This window comes from Puntigrus tetrazona, chromosome 19 (assembly GCF_018831695.1).
Source record: "Puntigrus tetrazona isolate hp1 chromosome 19, ASM1883169v1, whole genome shotgun sequence".
Classification (NCBI taxonomy): Eukaryota; Metazoa; Chordata; class Actinopteri; order Cypriniformes; family Cyprinidae; genus Puntigrus; species Puntigrus tetrazona.
In genome coordinates this window covers 5,382,562-5,403,328 of record NC_056717.1, presented here as the reverse complement: position 1 = coordinate 5,403,328, position 20,767 = coordinate 5,382,562, and the positions used below count along the sequence as shown (strand labels likewise).

General features: G+C 38.8%; 2 protein-coding genes across 4 annotated transcripts in view; both read left to right on the top strand.

The window, feature by feature from the left end:
* The first annotated feature begins 197 nt into the window (after positions 1-197).
* Positions 198-5,055, top strand: si:dkey-154b15.1 (RNA-binding protein 43). Its single transcript, XM_043218366.1, has 4 exons — positions 198-289; positions 994-1,184; positions 1,280-1,365; positions 2,121-5,055. Exons 2-4 carry the CDS (start codon positions 1,001-1,003, stop codon positions 3,432-3,434), a joined length of 1,584 nt encoding a protein of 527 aa, XP_043074301.1. The 5' UTR covers positions 198-289; positions 994-1,000; the 3' UTR covers positions 3,435-5,055.
* A 710-nt stretch (positions 5,056-5,765) lies between these two features.
* myo1g (myosin IG) overlaps positions 5,766-20,767 on the top strand; it is a 37,511-nt gene continuing 22,509 nt past the window's right edge. For 2 of the 3 annotated variants that reach the window (XM_043217943.1, XM_043217944.1), the window contains exons 1-15: positions 5,766-6,191; positions 7,693-7,901; positions 8,022-8,115; positions 8,392-8,557; positions 9,056-9,109; positions 9,229-9,327; positions 9,492-9,608; positions 9,919-10,125; positions 10,782-10,927; positions 11,037-11,151; positions 11,231-11,401; positions 11,673-11,743; positions 16,741-16,815; positions 17,211-17,343; positions 20,128-20,294. In XM_043217943.1, coding sequence (XP_043073878.1) covers positions 6,097-6,191; positions 7,693-7,901; positions 8,022-8,115; positions 8,392-8,557; positions 9,056-9,109; positions 9,229-9,327; positions 9,492-9,608; positions 9,919-10,125; positions 10,782-10,927; positions 11,037-11,151; positions 11,231-11,401; positions 11,673-11,743; positions 16,741-16,815; positions 17,211-17,343; positions 20,128-20,294 — 1,919 coding nt within the window. In that variant the 5' untranslated portion in view covers positions 5,766-6,096. The remainder of the gene's footprint in view (positions 6,192-7,692; positions 7,902-8,021; positions 8,116-8,391; positions 8,558-9,055; positions 9,110-9,228; positions 9,328-9,491; positions 9,609-9,918; positions 10,126-10,781; positions 10,928-11,036; positions 11,152-11,230; positions 11,402-11,672; positions 11,744-16,740; positions 16,816-17,210; positions 17,344-20,127; positions 20,295-20,767) is intronic. The other variant, XM_043217942.1, reaches the window with a different exon arrangement.

The following is a 20,767-nucleotide window of genomic DNA, read 5'->3' as shown; positions in this document are numbered from 1 at the left end:
ATCTAAATCTCCCATGTGACTGGTGAAAGTCCAAAAAAATAAGCGATTCTTTGTTGCGCAATTTTTTATTTATTGTGTACTTTTTGTTATTTTCCTTTGTGTTTATAATTATATTCTGCATAGATGCCTATTATAATTATTCAAGAAAGACGTAGCTATTTTCCGAGCGCACTCGGACACGCCCCCTCGTTTCCGTGGAAACGCGCGCGCCGCTCACTTTCGCTTTCACTAATAAAGAAGGACGGTCGAGTGTTTGCTGCAGTCTCTCATCCTGGCGAACCGTGAGCAGGTGAGGGTTTGTTAACTTCTAAGTGTAAAATACCGGGCGTTTATCTTCAAACTTCAAATTCCTTCCGGTGCGCCGGAAAGTCCGTCGAAAAGCGAGTTTTGTGCGGTCGGAGCTCCGTAAAGCTACAGAGATACCCAGCAGCTCTCGCTTTTAGTTAGCAGAAACAGTTTTTTTTAAGATTTACGCTTAATTTGCGTAACAAATAACGCTTAATCGGTAGAGCAAACGTTTAAACTCTCGACGCTGCAGTTATAGATCTGGTTTGTTTACTTGCATTTTACAAGAAAATAGTGCCGTAATAAATTAAATTAAATAAATGACCGAATGACCTTATGGGATGAATGTGTTGTTTTTTTAAAGTAATTTCTATGCAAATGTATTTATTATTGTTATTATTGTATATGTATTAGGTTATATTTTGTCTGTTTATATTGTGTATTTAGTTAGTTTCCTTGTTTTTGACCTGATGTGATCAGAAGGAGGTGTGGCTTTCGCATTCAGGCATAATATTCAAGCCCCTCTGCAACAGTTTTCTTTTCTTAGTCCTCTAGGTGTAGACAGGTTTGTCATTAGGCCAAACACTGCTTCAGTGATAATAACTGTGTTGGACAGACAGACGGGCACTAGAAAAAATTATGCCGCCTCGTTTCGTGTTGTAATAACTCATTATTTGTGACTTAGTCTCCCCACTATTTATTTTTTAGTGTTAAGATGGATGTAAAGGAAATGGTTATTGAAGTGAATGGACTTCCAGATGACTACCCAGATGATAATAAAATGACCGACAACTTAACCATGCACTTTCTGCGGCCCAGTAACAACGGTGGAGAGGTTTTAATAGTGATATATCCCACCTCCAGCAAAGGCCAGGCTTATGTTGTATTTGAATCAGAAGGTATGATACTATGCATTGATGTTTCATGGGTTTTCAACATCATATCTCATAACTAACATTTCTTTTTCTTTTAAAAAAACTAATCGTTATCTTAGTACCCCGAGTGTTGGACCATCATCACGTTTTGGAACTGGATAGTCAGTTTTACCCCCTGGATGTTAAAAAGATACATCAGCCTAAGGTAAGCCATTTCATTGGTGAACCTTATTCTGTTTTGAATTTGAATATTTATCTTTTGAGCGCTTCAGGGAAGTAAGTACAAATTTTGTTTGGCAACTATAGGCCTAAATGAATACTTTCTGAAAGTAATGCTCTGGCACCATCTAGCAGTCATTTTACAAATGCTTAATTTACTTAACTTAAAAAAGCTTATGTTAACATATGATAAAACATCTAATTCTCAAAATATTAAAATTTTTGATTCTTGGGCGTTGTTCTTAATGCACATATAGGAATAATGCACTAATTAGATTAATGGTAACAGATTAATGGTTTTGTCAAGATTTAAATAAGACTAAAATTACTAAAAAAATAATCATTTAAAACCAAAAATGCATCTATTCTTTTTGGTTTTGCACATTCTTGAAGCGTTTTTTCCCTGCTCAGGATAAATAACTTCATTTGGAAGTCATGTCATTTCTGGCATCATGCACTGCATGATGTTTGAATCTGATAAATGCATGGGAATTGTTTAGTATTAAAAAATACATTTCCACGTGATCTTTCTACCATCATGTTTACATTGTATAGCGATGCTCTATTTAAATCATCTTTGAGAGCGCGGTGGCCCCGCGATGGTCTGGGGACCCTACGCTACATGCATACTGTGCTTATAAGGAGGCCTAGCACTACACACACTATAAATAACACTCCAAAAGTGAAGCATGACAACGGTATTTTTTTAATGTGCTTACTATGTTCGTATTGTTTTCTCAGTTTGACATGCCAGCTGAAGCACTCCTCGATGTGAGCATGTTTTCCAGTCAGAAAAGGATCCAAAATCTTCTTCATAGCCATGGCTTTGACGTGTCAGAGACCAGATCAGGACAGCTGCATTTGCAGGGAACCTTTCTTAACCTAAAGCGCGTCAATCCCAAACTCATGCGTCTTCTGGCTCAAGACACCCAGCCTCAAAGAACAACACCCTCAGGTTACACCAACGGCTACCCGTCTGACTATGAATCTAGATCTCATTTCACATCGAGGCACGGCCACAACAACGGCCACTCACGGTATGCTGCGGCTGCAAGGCCATCTTCTGGAGTAAACTCAAGATCCCCAGAGTCCCCAAACAGACTCATGCAGGCTGCCTCTCCACTGGATGTGAGTTCAAGCACAGAAAGTTCCTTCAGCAGTCCCTCCAGGAGCTATGAGGACTCCAGCGTAAGCGTTCGGCAGCAGAATCCCTCATCTCCCAGGAAAACTGAGGCTTCCTTCCATGTGGATCTAGACATGTTCAATTACGTAATGCACTTTAAGGAGTCGTTTATTGAGAAAATAAAATCGGATTACCACACTAAGGTTAATCACGAAGACAGTTTAGGATTTGTTCATGTTAAACTCACAGGAGGAGCCTTTGAGGAAGCAGCTAAAAAACTCTCTAAATTCATGCAGGAGATGAGCTCATCTCTATACACGCATGAAATAGACATGAACAAAATTGACCACAATCAGAGGAAATACATTACTGAGAAGGCTTACTCATATCAAGATATCTACACTGTTTTAATTAGGCAGGAAGGTAGCATTATTAAGGTGGTGGGCTTATCAAAAGACAGTTATGAAGCAAAGGAAAAGCTTCTTGGACGGGAGGTTGACAATACCTTGCCAAGAGACTTTCAGAAGAACCGCCTGCGACGCAGCAGGTCTTTGCCAAAACAAAAAACAAGGACCAGAGAGGACGCAGACTTGGGACGAAGGCCGGATGCTATTTACGCGACCACTGTTACTAGCTCTTCTGCCTCACGCTCCCGTGACTCGCAACCAGATGTACAACAGGAAAGAGGTCGGAAGTCGTCTAAATCCTCTGCACAACGTGACAGAGCAAAGAGCACTTCTCGATTAGAGCACAAAAATCAAACTAGAGGGAACCAAGAGCCACCAGCTACAGATGAGCACGATCTGACACCCACCAAGGAAGTTCAGATGTCTAAACGAAATCCTAACATGAAATCTCCTCTTGTAAATATAGATAAATTGATGAAAACTAAGTGGCACCTTCCAAAATCACTGAATAAAATACGTAAATAATTTACCTTGTTGCACAAACTGATCACATCAAGATATCATCCATTGTAAAACACAGAAATTAAATAAAATTGTTTAGGTTGCCTTGTGATCTACACACACTGCACAATTTTAGCAATCCTATAAGATCAATGCAGGTCAAAATGTGTGGCTGGCGTGGACCTGGCTACGCATGTAGACCGTCGGATGATGCCACCTACACTGATAAAAATAATGGTGCCTCACGATGACCTTTTTTGTCGAAATGGTTCCATAAAGAACCTTTCAGTTTCACAAGAGCATCTTTGTGGTAAAAGAAGGTTCTTCATTGAAGGACCTTGTGACATTGAAGGTTCAGATTATAAAAAGGTAAGAAAGAGCCGGTTCTTATAGGAACCTTTGCCTGAATGGTTCAAAGATAGTTCTTCTATGGAATCGCCGTGAAGAAGTTTTTTAAGCACTTTTATTTTTAAGAGTGGTAAACAAAAAGAGCATGATGAATCACATTTAGCGGTTGTATTTTTTATGTGTGCTGAAAAATGTGGAAGCAGTGAAAGAGGAAGGAATAAGAGCTTGAGGTAAACACTTTTATGTCGTGTTGATTGCGCGTCCTAGTTGGACAACACACTGTGCGATGGTTATGCTGAATTTCTGGCGCTTCAAGAAAATGATCAGAGGTTATCTTTGGCCACAACACGGTGACAATGACCACAGGTTAGGTGTCACAATCACAGAAATCGCTAACAATTGGTTCACAATGCCAATATTACAGCCGAAAACCGTGTGTGTTATAAGACATTTAAATGATCATAAACCAGGATGTCCTGCTCCTGAATACCAAGGCTGTACACAGTATAGCTCCAACCAGAGAGTTTAAACACTTTGATTAGCTGATTCAGGGATGTTTAATTAGATTTGGACGCCCCTGGCCTAAATGCATCTGTTTAGTTTGTACACACTCTTGAGAACTTTGCAACAATCACTGTGAATGCTTTGCAATTGTCTCATATATATGACAGGAAATCAGTATATTGTATTTTAACTGTAGTTTACCTGTGTAATATATTTTAGTCTTTTTCTGCATTGCTGGTTTGCCAAGACTCTCGTCATTACCATGGAGACTCAACAAGGAAGTGTCTTTTTTTGACATTCTACAGGAAGTGAGGCAGGCCCTGTGGTTGACTTAGGGTCTGAGCACCTCCCTGTCAAAAAACCAAAACCCTTCTAGTGTTAAGCAGGATAGTATGTGAGAAATACACTAATGTTCAGAGTGACAGTGTTTATGTTCTTTTTTCAACATTAATTAAAAACAAGCATTTCTATGACCCATGAAATCATGATTTGGGGTTTCCTTGTGATTTAAGAACTTCTACAGTGGTCATTATAATTGATTGGTTGCCTTGCCAAAAGTATTTTTAAGCAATTTGACTGATTCTTTTGAGGAAATATTTTATATGAATTATTTTAGTCATTACTGCAATATGGACAAATAGTAATTCTAATTAAATAACAGTTTATGCTAATCTGTTGTGAAGATTAAGTAGTGTGACTTCTTACTCATATCAGCTGATTTATGATTTCTACTTGATTGTAATTGCATTTTTTAATAAAGTGTGTAATGTGTTACTCATTACTCAAAAAAATATTTATTTGTATTATTTAATGTGTGGAGTGTAAAGTGGTATAGCACGCATAATGATATATCGTTTTGATTTTACAGCAATAAGCGATGTTTTGACATGGACCAGAACTGCACTCAAGTGCACACAAGTGTCTTTAAACTTTTAAATACTGGTGGTCAAATATACACTACCAAATGAAATAAACAGAATTGGGTGTTTAAGAAGAAACGATGTGGTAGTTTGGATGTTTTCATAGTATTTAACAGATAACATCACTGCTGATTGGTATCACAATTGCTCCCGGCAGCCCTTTTTTATTTCTCCATAAATGGCATGCCGTGCGTCCTTTCCCTTCCATCTTGTTTGGTCCTGTTGTTTATGGTTGCGAGTAGGTTTTGCAAGAATGGAACAGATCCTAGATTAGTGTGTGTGGGCAGCAAAACACAAACTATGTGAGAGATCCAGCTCTTGACAGCAGTCTATGATCCAAACTCCCCTGTGACTTCAGGACCAGAGGAAGAGGGTGGGCTTTCGGAAATGCCATTCATACTCTTATAAGATAATGATCACTTATAGCTTATTTTACTGAATATGCATTACTCATTGCTCGTTTAAAAAGCCAAACTACGTGTTTTCACGTCAAATGACAACAAACCCGGAGAAGCTTATGCATGCCAAATACTGAGGGGAAAAATGGTTTCGTTAACAGCACAGAGGTTTAGTTAAGGTTGCACTGGCTGCTTTCATGGCCTGTGGTAGCTCAGCAAGACATGAAGTGCTCTCATGTTTAAAGATAGTTCCCTCTACAGAAATACGCACATACATATGCGCTAGGTTCTCTTGAACAGGATGACATGCTGGAGCCTGCAGACCGCAGTCATCACCGAGTTCACTCTTCACAGCCTCAGATCATGCAACTACCAAGAAGTAGGCCACACCCACTCTACATTCGCCTCTTCCGCCGGCTTCGAGAGGAAGGCAGTCAGCGCTAGGGTCCTGCGTCTATCTCGTCACCTTCCACTTTTCTCTCCATCCATTCGGCCTTCATATAGACTCCTGCAAGGATGGCAGAGCTGGAGGGCTTGGAGTTCGGAAAGTCAGACTTTGTGCTTCTAGACGAGGTGACCATGGAGCAGTTTATGGAGAACTTGAAGTTAAGGTAAGAGTGAGCGTTTTACACTGGAGTGGTCTTGATTCAATGGACAATGTGTACTATAAAGAACCTGACAAGATTACAGCAAACATGGCCTTTAAAAATGTTACTTTGTGCCGACATTAAGCTTCAACTCAATTTGGAAGCTTTGATGAAATCGTTTTTACTCACTTTTGAAATTTGTTTCACTTTCAAAGTGAGTATTTACGTCTCATTTTGTGTTTTTTAGTGGCCTTTTGATTTCGACCACTCCCTTCTTGGTAGACAATGCCGTGACAAGAAAATGACACATTTTTAGAAGAAAAAGTGGCGGGGAAAGAATGTGTCATTTCGCTTTTGTCTTTTCCACTAATACCTGACATATCAGTTTAACTGGCTGACATGAACAGCTTAAGAGACCGAAAATGACCTTACCATGTCTTACAACAGCTGGTCATAGGCAGCCAGTAGGATTTTCTGATGATGAAATCACAGGTTACTAGTTCTCCTTTCCTTTAACATACAGCATTTGCACTCAAGTCCCACATCTGTGATGTCATTGGTTAAACGGGGTTAAATCAGATGACCTTTTAACAATGCTCTTCATGAGTTAAAAAGTGATCAACGTTTCACTGCACACTGGTTTCGTCCGTCGCAGATTCTTACGCCTCTGAAACCTCATTAAAATGAGTTGAGTCTTCATCCATTTTTGTGCAGTTTATCAGCTGAGGTATGACCAGGCCTCATGTGACTGTAGCTCACAATGGCACATCAAAACACCACCAAGTTCAGGATTTGCTGAAGGAAGACCTCCTACAAACTGAAATACTATTAAATACTATTAACACTACATCTTACTATCTGAAATATAAGGCGACATTAACATGAAAGTGTTTGTTTTGAAAGAGTAGAAAGAGTTAATCGTCTACAATGAGTAACGCATTGTGACTTCGTACAGATGTCTGTGTATTTTAGCTGTACGTCAGGAAGTGATAGCGCGTTAATGGATATGTTTGCTCGACTTAGATTACACTATACTTTATGTTAACCGAAATTCAGAAAGTGAGTCATCTTGAGCCCCATTACACTTCCTGTTCTCACTTCCCAACCCTGTATCGCTTCCTGCTGAATAGATGCGTGTGACATTGAGAAACATACTGTAGCACATAACACCAAGATTATCATTAAGTAATGACAATTGTTTCCCTTTGTTTAAATGTAAATGAATCTCCAACTGTATTATGATGTTTGATTAAAATTTGTATATAAAAAGGGATGTGGTTTATGATGTTTTATTATATCAATGCTGAACAAATTCAGCATGTATTCCAATCATTTTAAGCACCTCTAAGTAGGATTTACTATCCCACCACCTTACAGTAATACTCAGAGCATCCATCAGTTGTTCATTGTGTCTCTTGATTCATCGGGAACTAAACCAAACCAGCGCATACGGTGAAAACAATGAGTCTTGTTAAATATGTTTCTTGACGTGCATATCGCTCACAGTATTGTTTGTCGCCTTCAGGTTTGAGAAAGGCCGTATTTACACTTTCATTGGAGAAGTAGTGGTGTCAGTCAATCCGTACAAACATTTGGATATCTATGGGAAGGAGGTTATTGAGAACTACAGGGGAAGAGAACTGTATGAGAATCCACCTCACCTGTACGCTGTCGCAGACGCTGCTTACAAAGCCATGAAGAGACGAGCCAAAGACACATGCATCGTCATTTCAGGTACAGCAGCTATTAAACAACAGATGCGCAATGATCAGCAACACAATACACTAATTTGATCATCCTCTAATTAGGGAAGAATGAAACTGTATAAATTAGACACATCTCCTTGTGTTTCAGGTGAGAGCGGAGCAGGCAAGACTGAGGCAAGCAAATATATTATGCAGTACATTGCAGCCATCACCAACCCTAGCCAGAGGGCAGAGGTCGAGAGGTCAGTTTTCTGGGGATACCTCTGTCAAGGCTTTTTTAGGGCTATTTCTTTTTCTTTTGTATTTAATTATACACGATTTTATCATGCAACGGTATAGTAAAATAGATTTGTATGCCAAAGATGTCTATGGTTAAGTAGCCCACTTAATTTTAGAAGAAGGCTAAATGTCTTTCTTACGTTAGATGGCAGTGTAACGTTGAGATTCTTATTAACGTGTAAGTTGACTAAACACGTTTGTTTATGCGTTATTATCACTGTATTTGCATCCTACCACAGCGTGAAGAAGGTGCTCCTCAAGTCCAACTGTGTGTTAGAGGCATTTGGGAATGCTAAGACCAACCGCAATGATAACTCCAGCCGCTTCGGCAAATACATGGACATCAACTTCAACTTCAACGGAGACCCCACGGGAGGACACATCAACAACTACCTGCTGGAGAAGGTGAGGCCTTCAAAACACGTTAGGAACATGACATATGAATAGGAAACTTGACATGTAGCGCGTACAATCATAATAGTTCGATTCGAATGTGGTCGTAGCCCATATATAAAAAAATATATAGCCCAGAACGTTCAAAGAACATTTAAAAGTAACAGAAATTGTTTCCATAAAGAAATTTAGCAAAATGCATCAAGCATATTTTGCTAGGTATAACAACTGTAAGTACTTAAAGTTAATAGTTTTTCAATTATATTTTTGTTATATTACTTTAGCAATAAAAAACATTGGTGCGCTGCAGAAATTTTAATAAACCTAAGTCAAAATGAAACAGGAGGGGGAAAATCATCCCTCTAAATGCAACTTCCACTAGCAAAATGAGTGAAAAGACAAAAAATACAGACATTTACTCTTTTATCAGGGTTGATTGAGAGTCACATTAATAGACCTACTGTGTAGTACAGAAAAGCAATTGACACTAATATTTTGCTGTATTTGCAGTCTAGAGTTGTCAATCAGCAGGAGGGAGAGAGAAATTTCCACTCATTTTATCAGGTGAGATCTTCCGAACAGGTTATGGCGAATGAAATTACGATAACTTCAAGAGTACCAAATGCTGCAAGAACTAATAAAGACTTCAGATAAATCAGCATTTGTATGTTCTGTTTGTGCAGGTGTTACGGGGAGGATCTGATGAATTGCTGAAGTCTTTGTATCTGCAGAGAGATCCCGCAGAATACGCCTACACCACTCAAGGAGCCTCTGTCACACTTGTACGTACTTATTTAGTTAATGAACGCACAACCACTTCACGGACTAACCATTCGAGGCTGAATGGATAGTGTTCTGCTCTCCTATGGAGCTTGTGCAGCATATTAGTATTTCAAAATGTACTGTGTTTCTGAGTTTCTCTTTTGTCTCCTCATCATCTTCATAGGCGTCCAATAATGACTCCTTATGTCACAAAGCTGTGATGGCAGCACTGAAAGTGATTGGCTTCACCGGTGAAGAGATCGCCTCCATCTACAAGATCCTCAGTACCATCCTACACCTGGTCAGTTCCATGCTCTGGAAGATTGCATTCTGCTTTTATTTATAAAAAAAAAATTTTCATGACAATTTTAGGTCTAGAAATCACTTTCAAAATCTCCTCACGGTATATCCAGGATGTTCAAGATTATGCGTACCATGGTTTTTAAATAAAAAATGGCAGTTCTCAAAGGAACAATTTAAATTAAGCAAAACAATTTCATCTTGCGTCTTTGTATTCAGGAGTTCATTTAACCCACATTTTGTCTTTTATATAGTTTTTGGTCTCACTGGAGCCACTGGTTTAAATGCTTTGCAATGTTATTATGTTTCAGGGTAACCTTCAGTTTACTAGTGATGGTGAGCATGTCCTACTTGTGGGTGACGATACAGTGAAGCACATTTCTGAGCTGACGTCCACAGAGCCTGAGAATACCAGAAAAGCACTGCTGTACCGCACAGTGGCTACTGGGGGTGGAGAGGTCATAGAAAAGGGACACAACGAGCAGGAAGCTAGCTATGGAAGAGATGCTTTTGCCAAGGTATTATACACTTCCCTGCAAAAAGTGTTTGTGACTCATCCATCTAGTTATTCTAATTAAAGAAAGGCCCGGTTTAATAGACGGGGCTTAGTCTAAGCCAGGATTAGGCCATATGTCAATTAGGACATTTAATTAATTTCAGAAAAAAACATTACTGGTGGTGTGCATCTTAAGACAAACATGTTTTAAAAATTAGTGCAACTTTCTTTCAGTTGAAACAGTTGAGATTTTCATTTAGTCTAGGACTAGTCTTAAGCCTCGTCTGTGAAACCAGGGGAAAATAGGTAGTATATGAAACATGTTATATTGCTTTAAGTCTTTAAAATATGCCAGTTCGGTTTGCTGTACAAGCATCCTGTTTCAGAACTCAAAGGTCGCTCTTCATTTGAAAGAAACAGCTCATTAGGAAACTTTGTGACGTCAGAGAATAAATATGAACACATGAACGCTCATTACATCAACAATGTATGCTTAATATCAGGAAAATGGGAGTGTGGGTAATTCAAAACTTGCATCTGTTTTAGTTCCAAAAATCTTGTCAACTTTTAGGAAAAACACAAAACGTTGATGGTATGAATACTCAAACTATGCCTTTATCATATTCTATGTTCGTATAATATGTCAATTTCTTATTTTGGTGCGGCTTTCATTTTTAGGCTTTATATGAGAGGTTATTTGCGTGGATAGTGGGTCGTATCAATGACGTGATTGAAGTGAAAGACTATAATCCTGCTCTGCATGGCAAAAACACTGTTATAGGTGTGCTGGACATCTATGGCTTTGAGATCTTTGATAACAACAGGTCAGTGTCGTTCATGCATTGTGTAGTTATTAATAGTGCTTGGCTTTAAAATTCAAACCCATGAGTGGTTTTAGTGGTTAGTTTTTACTAACTCGTTTTCCGTGCGCAGCTTTGAGCAGTTTTGCATCAACTACTGCAACGAGAAGCTGCAGCAGCTCTTCATTGAGCTTATTCTGCGGCAGGAGCAGGACGAGTACCAGAGAGAGGGTATCACGTGGCAGCACGTGAGTGTGACGCAAACACCTAATGCTAAATATATAATCCATGCTCCTTTTCTCTAAACTGGATCTTTCTTTCCTTTAGATCGAATACTTTAACAATCAGATCATAGTGGATTTAGTGGAGCAGCCTCATAAAGGCATCATCTCCATCCTGGATGAAGCCTGTCTCATTGCAGGGAAAGTCACAGATACTGTCTGCCTGGACAGCATGAACAAAAAGCTGGGCCAGCACCCTCACTACACCTCCCGGAAAGTAAGCGCTCAGATGCATCACTATTCCTTCTTGCTTCAACAGTCGCATCGAATAAGCATGCATTTTTAGGCTGGTCATGAATTATGGAACAAAAACTGCAACCTCATTTAACCTTCACTCTAGATGCACTTCTGCACCTTAGCAGCAGCGACAGAAGGGGGCAGCGTTCTCTTACATTGTACCCACATAGAAACAAAAACATGGAGATTCTGATACCTGTTGATGCCATGACCTCTGAAACCGGTCTTTTTTTTGTTTAATTTTTTCTCAGCTCTGTCCCGCCGACAAGACCATGGAGTTCAATCGAGATTTTCGTATCCGACACTACGCGGGAGACGTTACGTAAGTGTTTGAAAGCGGACGATGTGAACATGCTGATGGGGAGAGCTCGAAACACTGCAGTCTGAATCTCAGATGTCTGCATGTTGTCGAGGACAAATGAAAGCCACACTGCAACATGACAAGATGTTGACCTCATCGTATCACTGTGGTCTGCCATTCAGTCCTTCAAGAGATAATTCCCCCAAAAATGAAAAGTTGATGTTTAGCTGCTCGCCCCCAGGGCATCCGAGATGTGGGTGACTGTGTTTCTTCAGTAGAACCGTTGTAGTCCGTCAGTCATATGATGGCAGACAATGGGACTCACGGCTTGAAGGTAATAAAAAACATGCACAGACAAAACCAAATGAAACCTTGTAGGTTTGTGATGAAACATTGAGGTCTAAAGACACAAAGCGATTGGTCTGTGCATGAAACTGAACATTTAAAACAACAACAACAAAAATAACTTTCATAATTTGACAAGCAAACTGAATATTCATCTGTAAATAATTAAGGGCTTAGATTTGATTGGATCATAAAAGACGTATTCTCACCAGCCTTAATTATATACAGTAGTCAACATTTGAAGTGGATCAAAACCTTTTGTCAAAGCTGTCCTAAAACCTAAAACCAAAATGCGTTCTTGTCTTCGGACAACTATTTAATGACTTTTTTTGATCCACTTTGAATCATGACTACTTTACTTAAATAGATGAATAAAAATTCTAAAATCAGTTTTTATATTTGAATAATTTATTGTTTTCTTTAGAATGAAATGTACTGATAAATCCTTCACAGTAAATCATTTTTAATAATGATTATTGTGTGATTATAATGATCATAACGATAGAATTACAATTAAAAAAACTGAATGAGTGAATATGTTTAAATTTTAAGCTTTTCCATAAATTTCTGTTAGCTCTCTCTAAACTGTAGAAATATGTTAAAGAGGACTTTTATCCTTGAAAATGACTTGGGCTTTATGTATAAAATATGCATATGATTGAATTGTGCATTTATGAACATGGGGCCCCCAGCAAAGAGATACCTTAAAGTTAGCAGGTGACAATTTCTCATAAAATATGACATTTCCCATAAAAATTAAAATGTATTGCATAAATGCTCCCTAAAAAGATGTAGGACTGAGGCTCAAACACCTCCTGCTGTAGACCACTTGAGATAGACGTTAACCGTTAAAGATGGACATCAACAGCGAAGACTCTTTTTTTGCTGTTTCCTAAAGAACAAGGATGTGACCAGTTACGTATAATGTCTTATTGTCATCTTGTAATTGTGTTAATTTCAATATTCCAAGGACCTTGGACATACGAGAACTAAGATAGTGCGAGTTTGGATTTCATTTTGACATTATTTGTTGATCTGAAGGTGAAGTTTCTGTAAAGGTTGGAGGATGCAGTTTTATAAATACATGAAGTTGCTGCTGGTGCAGATGTCTGCAGTTTGCCGTACCTCAGCAAAGGCTGTGTCCTCGTTTAGAAAATAGCGAGACCTTTTCTCATTGAGGAAAGAGGAGCAGGGAGAAGCTACTGGAGGGCTTAGCTCTGAAAATAGATGACACATTTTTCACATCGGTTTCCTTTTCGCTCCTTAATGAGCGCGTGCTTAAGTATAACTCCGGAAGTAACTGATTAAAGCTAAATTGGTCTTGAAATGAAGTTTGGCGGTGCATTTTGGCAACTTCTTTCGGGCTGAAACTGATCTCACATCTGTTTTTCACGAGTCTGAGGGAGTGAACTGTGAAAGCCGCTAGGAGAAGTCAAGGAGAGAACTGTAAATTCAGCTTGTCTACCGGTCCGAGAAACGGGATGAACGGTGTCGGCAGCCACGTGTCGCATGCTTGATAACTGGGTCGAGAGTGCAGAGGACTCTGAATGAATAGCACTATTATGACAAGCCTGCAATTAAAGCGCGCCCGCAATTCTGTGACAATCGCTTTGGATCTGTCTGAGAATGCACGGGCCATACGGCTCTGCTAGACGGATGCCTGTCTCACCCAGACACACACACACGCTCGGAAGTTCCCTCAGGATGAAGACTGTCAGAACTGGCTTGTCAACCCTTCAGTCACACTTGCAAAATAAAATCTGTGAGATCCCTTAGGCTCAGCTGTGTCAGTGATGGAGGAAGGTCTCGCTAAATATACACCCTGACCGGCCCCTCCAAACCATGACCTATTTCCCTCGCTCTCCGTCTCTTGCTTCCCCTCTCTATTTCTTTTTTTATTTCTATTTATCCCCGCTTCAGTTGCGCATCTCCTTTTATGTAGTCTACTTCTTGACTGTGTTCAGAACGCATATACTGTACTGTACTAGCCGCACAATGCAGCAGATGACAGCCTAGCGCTTTACGGCTGTGATTTAACCGAAACAAGTGAACTAAATAGAGCGACGTGACAGTGATTGAACTAAAATGAGGAAACTAATTAGTGCAATGCAACATCGCCATGATTTAAATGGAGTGAGTGAACTACTTAGTGCAATTCGGCCACAAATTAAACTAAAACGAGTGAAATTATTAGCGTGATGTGGCCACAATTGAACTAAAAATAAATTAAATAATCGGTGCAATATAGCCACAAGTGAACTAAAGTGAATGAGCAAGTGATTTGGCAACTGAACTAAAATGCTGAACATTGACAAATCCAGTATTTTAACTGATAGTAGAAATAGTGATAGTAGAAATTAGATGATATTAAACTAAGTGGCATTATTACTGAGATGTCACAATGAATTTTGAGTGTAGCAATAAAAAAGAAAAAAACTGGGCTAGGGACTTATGCTAGGGTGCTATAATGCTAGGGTTTATGCATTGGGTATTCATTGCAGTCAAAAGTATACTCAGATGAACAATATATATATATATATATATATATATATATATATATATATATATATATATATATATATATATACATATATATACATATACATATACATGGATGAATTGCTCACACCAAGATAAGATATCTTAAGATAATTTATTTTAATTTGAACTATAGCAGTAATTCAGCGGTATTTAGCCTTTAGTAAGCTAGTATGTCCTTCTAAACACACTTCCCTTTTATCATTTGCTTCACAAAGTCATATCACATTTATCATGTTAACCATTTCACACTCCATAATAATCAGCATCATACCTCACCATACAGCCGCTGAAAATGAAGCAGATGCATTTGTAAGCCAGTATTTTTAGCCGCTGTCACGCTAACTTCCTCTATACCGCTGTGACTAAAGAGTTCTCGCTCTTTGGCTTGCTTTGTGTGTTACGCGCACAGATGGCTCCCTTAGAAACCCTCAGGCTTGCTGTTTTACCCCGACTCTCGCCCTGTTTTCAGGAATCCGCCCGGCCTACCGCAGAAAGGCCACGGGGCAGCATCTGTCCTCTCAGAAGCGCTTTCACCCCAGTGATGTTGCCGTTCCACAGCCTTGTGGCCGTACACATGTTTGACTGTGAGTGTGTTTGGAAATGTGTAAGCAATTAATGTGCGCTTACCTTGCGTGTGTTATGCAGTGTTGTTTTCTACTTGATTAAATGTGTGTGTGTGTGTGTGTGTGGCTCTGGCTGTTGCCGTGACACATCTGCGATTGTTAATCCAGTCCTCAGAGCTGCATGAACTCAAGGCTGCTTTGGCTTCGTACCTGGCCAGCACACGCAATACTTCCACCCAAACATCTCACATTTTACGTAATCGGCAAATCACAGTGAATAGCTGATTGTTGCTTCTGTTTTCTTGGCACAGTTTCTCGTGTTTAATATTGTCGGTACGGTATTCTTGGTATTCTTGGCATTCATTGTGCGAGTTTGTTGAAGTACGTATGCTGCCATTCAAAACCTTGGGCTCAGTTATATTTTTTTTTATATATAATTTTACTAAAAGTGTCAGTGAGCATGTTTAGAAGTAATGTTACAAAACAGTCTGTTTTAAATAAATGGCATTATTAATCAAAGAATAGTGAAAAAAATTAAACACAGTGTTAAAAAAACACACACATATACATATATATATATATATATATATATATATATATATATATATATATATATATATATATACATATATATAATATATATATATATATATATATACATATATATATATATATATATATATATATATATATATATATATATATATATATATAAATAATTTAAATTAGTGCTGTCAAGCAATTAATCAAGATTATTCACAATAATAAGAGATAATAATCGCATCTAAAATACACTTGTTTGTGTAATATGGGTGTGTTTATTGTATATTTATTATGTATAGATAGATACACACACATGCATATATTTAAATAATACATAATATAATGCAAAATATAATCATATAAATATATACATTTAAATACTGTAAATACTTTCAAAATATGTACTTATATATTATATATATATATATATATATATATATATATATATATATATATATATATATAATACAATAAAGTACACATACATAATTTTATTTTGAATGTGATTAATCAAGAGTAATTGTTTCACAGCACTAATTTAAACATTAAACGTTATTTAAAATTGTAATAGTATTACAGTATTATTCTTCACAGTATTATACGTTTTAATGTAGCGCATTGCTCTCTTTTCTAAACCTTTCTCACAGTTCTGACCCTGTACTCAAAGAAATGTCTGCCTCAGTACTTTTTTGCGTTTATTGCATTTCAACAGTGTCCCATTCAGCCCATCCCTCCACATCACTTCCTGTCCTCGTCTTCTCTCCCGTCTATGAAAATGGCAAAAAGGGCAGTCAAATTATCTTTTAAAGACCTTTCTTTCTGAACCATTTCGTTCATGCTGTGCTGTTCTGATAATGGTGCAAGTGTAGGTTAACCTGCTGGTTGTGAGTCACCTGTAGGTATGTGAGCTGAGTCATGAATGAAGGACTGCTGGCTGAGTGCTCTAACAGCTGAGTCGGTCAATTCATGTCATTTCCTCTTCTGTGTCAAGCCATGAACTCATTTCTTCTTTCACTTTCCTCTCAGGTACTCAGTTGAGGGCTTTCTTGATAAGAACAAGGACCCGCTTTTCCAGGATTTCAAGCGACTGATGTACAACAGGTAGTAGTTTGAAGACTTCAAGCTAAAAAAAAACCCAATAATAATAATATTCTGTTTTTTCGCCATTATGTCTTTGTGGACTAAAATGCAACATATATATCACAGTGACAAACAGGCCATATCTCATTCAGACCGTTAAACACCATTGACTTTCACTTGAATATGAATTAATGATGACATTCACTCATAATAATAATAATTGTATTAAGCCGTTTCTTTAAAATAATGCATTACGACTTTGTATGTTCAAGGACTTGTTAAAGTAGGGCACTTGTTTTGAATCCTATTTATATTCCTGTTCTGTTCAGCTTTTTAACTGGCATTTCCTCGCTACTTTTTCCATTTCTTATTTTTGTGATGCGTTTACCGCTCTCTTTTCTAAACTTTTCTCGCAGTTCTGACCCTGTGCTCAAAGAAATGTGGCCCGATGGGAAAATGAGTATCACAGAGGTGACCAAACGACCTCTAACTGCAGCCACACTCTTCAAAAACTCTATTATTGCTCTAGTGGACAAACTGGCCTGTAAGGTAAGAGACGACTGCTTCAAATGTCATACAGTAACCCCAAAAAACATTCGGACACTTAAGCCACACTTAAATCTGTATAAATGTCATTGCATGAAATAAAATGTCAAACCAGGTGGCATCTGCACACAAATGCTGCTGCAGATTTTCTTCAAACTAATTTCACTTTCTGAGCCATTATTACAACAACTTTTAAGCAAGTAGTGTCAAGGTATTTTTAGTGGATGTATGGAGTTCAGAAATGTCTTTCTTTTAAATAAATGCCACTTGGTTTGATGAATGTTATATAATGCACTTTAAGTGTCAGGAAAAATAAATTTTTCATTTTATTTTAACGTAACTCAAACCAATTATTTTTCATGCTCATCCCTATCTTGTGATTTTGGTTCATTTATACAAAAAAGCCAGTTGAGCTAAAAAAATGTAATTCTTACAAACTGGTGTGATTTGGCAATTGTGGTACGGTGCATCTGCAAGAACATATGTTTTCTGTAGAATTAAGCATGAATTTAATCTGGGATTAATCTACACAACTACCCCTTTAATACTCTTTACTGTGAACAGATGAAATAGGGGTCTCTCAAAATAGCTCAGGTAATCTCATATGTAGATGTGCTGAAAAATGTTATCTCTCTAATGGGGACTGTCTGTATTTGATAAAGCAGTTAACAGTAGAGGAACACCTGCTAAATCCTGCTCTAGTGTGGAGTCATGGGCAGCTCTTCTGTCCTCTCCTCCTCCTCCTCCTCTCCTCTCCTCACCTCACCTCCTCCTCCTCCTCCTCCTTCTGTCCTCACCTCATCCTCCTCCTCTCCTCCTGTCCTCTTCTCTCCTCTCCTCTCCTCTCCTCTCCTCTCCTCTACTCCTCCTCCTCTCCTCTCCTTTCCTCCTGTTCTCCTCCTCCTCCTCTCCTCTCCTCTCCTCCTCCTCCTCTCCTCTCCTTTCCTCCTGTCCTCCTCCTCCTTTCCTCCTGTCCTCCTCCTCTCCTCCTCCTCCCTCTCCTCTCCTCTCCCTCTCTCCTCTCCTCCTCCTCCTCTCCTCTCCTCCTCCTCCTCCTCCTCCTCCTCCTCCTCCTCCCTCCTCCTCCTCCTCTCTCCTCTCCTCCTCCTCCTCCTCCTCCTCTCCTCTCCTCTCTCCTCTCCTCTCCTCTACTCCTCCTCCTCTCCTCCTCCTCTCCTCTCCTCCTCCTCTCCTCCTCCTCCTCCTCCTCCTCCTCTCCTCTCCTCCTCCTCCTCCTCCTCCTCCTCCTCCTCCTCCTCTCTCCCTCCTCCTCCTCCTCCTCCTCCTCCTCCCTCTCTCCTCCTCCTCCTCCTCTCTCCTCCTCTCCTCTCCTCTCCTCCTCCTCCTCCTCCTCCTCCTCCTCCTCCTCCTCTCCTCCTCCTTCTCTCCGCCTCTCCTCACCTCCTTCTCCTCTCCTCTTCCTCTGCTCTCCTCTCCTCCTCTTCTTCTTCTCCTCCTCTTTTCTTTTCTCTTATTAAAGAATCTGTGACATTTGGAGCTGTTATTTTGGGATGACCCAGTGCATCCATGATAGTTTCTGTGTCTGCCGGGCTGCACGTGTGTGTGTGTACACGTGTGTTTGTGTGGTAAAGTGGGGCTGCATCCGGGGCAGCTTGTGCTTTTTTAGGTCACAGTAAAGGACTGGCTGCCCTCTCTCTGGTCCTGTGGGGACACCTGTACCTCATCTGACCGCTCACCCCATCCATCCTGACTTCACATGCTCTCTACACTGTAACAAAAAAGAATATGTGCGGTTGTTACCTCAAACAGCTTCTACCTCATATGATCCTCAAAATTACAGACAGCTTTATATGGTCACTTAGATTAAGTTAGATGTTATCACATGAATCATTTTAGTTTACCTACTGTAACAATATCTAATTATGGATGGATGGTAGCTGTGTGATGGAGAGATTAATAGAAATAGAAAATAGATTAATTGGTGGATGTTAAATAGATTAATAAATAGATAGATACAGTAGATGAGTGACTGGTTGATGTAAAGACGGACAGACAAATACAGTAGACAGATAGATAAGACAAGGTAGACAAGATGATTTCTAAAAGATATTACATTTTAAATCCTAATTTATAGTCTAAAGATAAAATTGAAAGCAGCATCTTTAACCCAGCGCACAGTTTTTCCTGATTCACAAAATCAATCGAATCTAGAAATATATCTTTAGACTTGAGATCAAAAACAAACATTATCTGATTATGTATAATCCATATGAAAGTGAGGTACAGTCTTCCTCGTATCTGAATGCTTAACAATTCAAAGATGTGTAAGAAAGGATGCCTCGTATCATTCACAATGATTTGAGCCTTATTTAACACGTCGAGGGGTGAGAACTAGACAGGCTTAAGTGAAATATCACCAACTTTACAGGAGAATATTTTATTGAAATAAAGTATTCACATCAAAATCAAGTATTCACATAATGCTGGGTTCTTTAAGAAGATGAACAAAGTTATCTTTCCCTTACGATCAAAAACAGACTAGACTAGCGATTCCTCCCCTTCCTATAAAAGGCTCACTAAAGCAGTACCCTCTGGATGCTTTACAATATGTCTGTTATTAAAAAAACTCATACAAGAATTTGTATATTAAATAAATAATAATGGAGATAAAACACATCCCGGGGGACCTCCTACCGAAGTAATAATTTGGTCTGAAATTAGATCCTCCCATTTTAGCCTGCTTCAGTAGCATGCCTTTGAGGCCTTTGGTAAATGCTTTTATTTGGCGATTTCTGCGAATGATATGAAATTAAATTTTTCATATAGGAGCCGTACTACGTGCGGTGCATAAAGCCAAATGAGGTGAAGTCCCCCCTGCTGTTTGATGACGGTCGCTGCCAGCATCAAGTGGCGTACCTGGGACTGCTGGAGAATGTGCGCGTGCGTCGAGCTGGGTTTGCCTACAGACAGCCGTATGCTCGCTTTCTGCAGAGGTGAGACATCCCAGTTTACATCAGGGCTTGGCAACGTTTCTGATTACAAGAGTCTTCACTGTCCAAGACATTATTTAGAGCCCCCCATGATGTTTCTGGTTCTTCTGCTTATGTTTCCTTTGCAAATGGATGAAAGAAAATGGGGTACTGGTTTCAGTTATGATAACCCTGGTAGAAGTTGCTGAGAAATTTTTATATGGTAGTGAAAAGCTACAAAACATTACTACTAAACTACTAAAAATTCAGTTCTTAAAACTCTGAGATTATCGAATTTAACTATACTATATAAAGCATTCAATTAATTATTTTAATATATATTTAATATTTATATTATTAGGATATTTATTATTTATTACATAAAAATTATATTTATATTTTATATTCTGTAAAATAATCATTCTGAAAATATTACTACCTGATAATTTATTTAAAGTCTTTACACAACTACAAATTTATATTCATTCTACAAAATA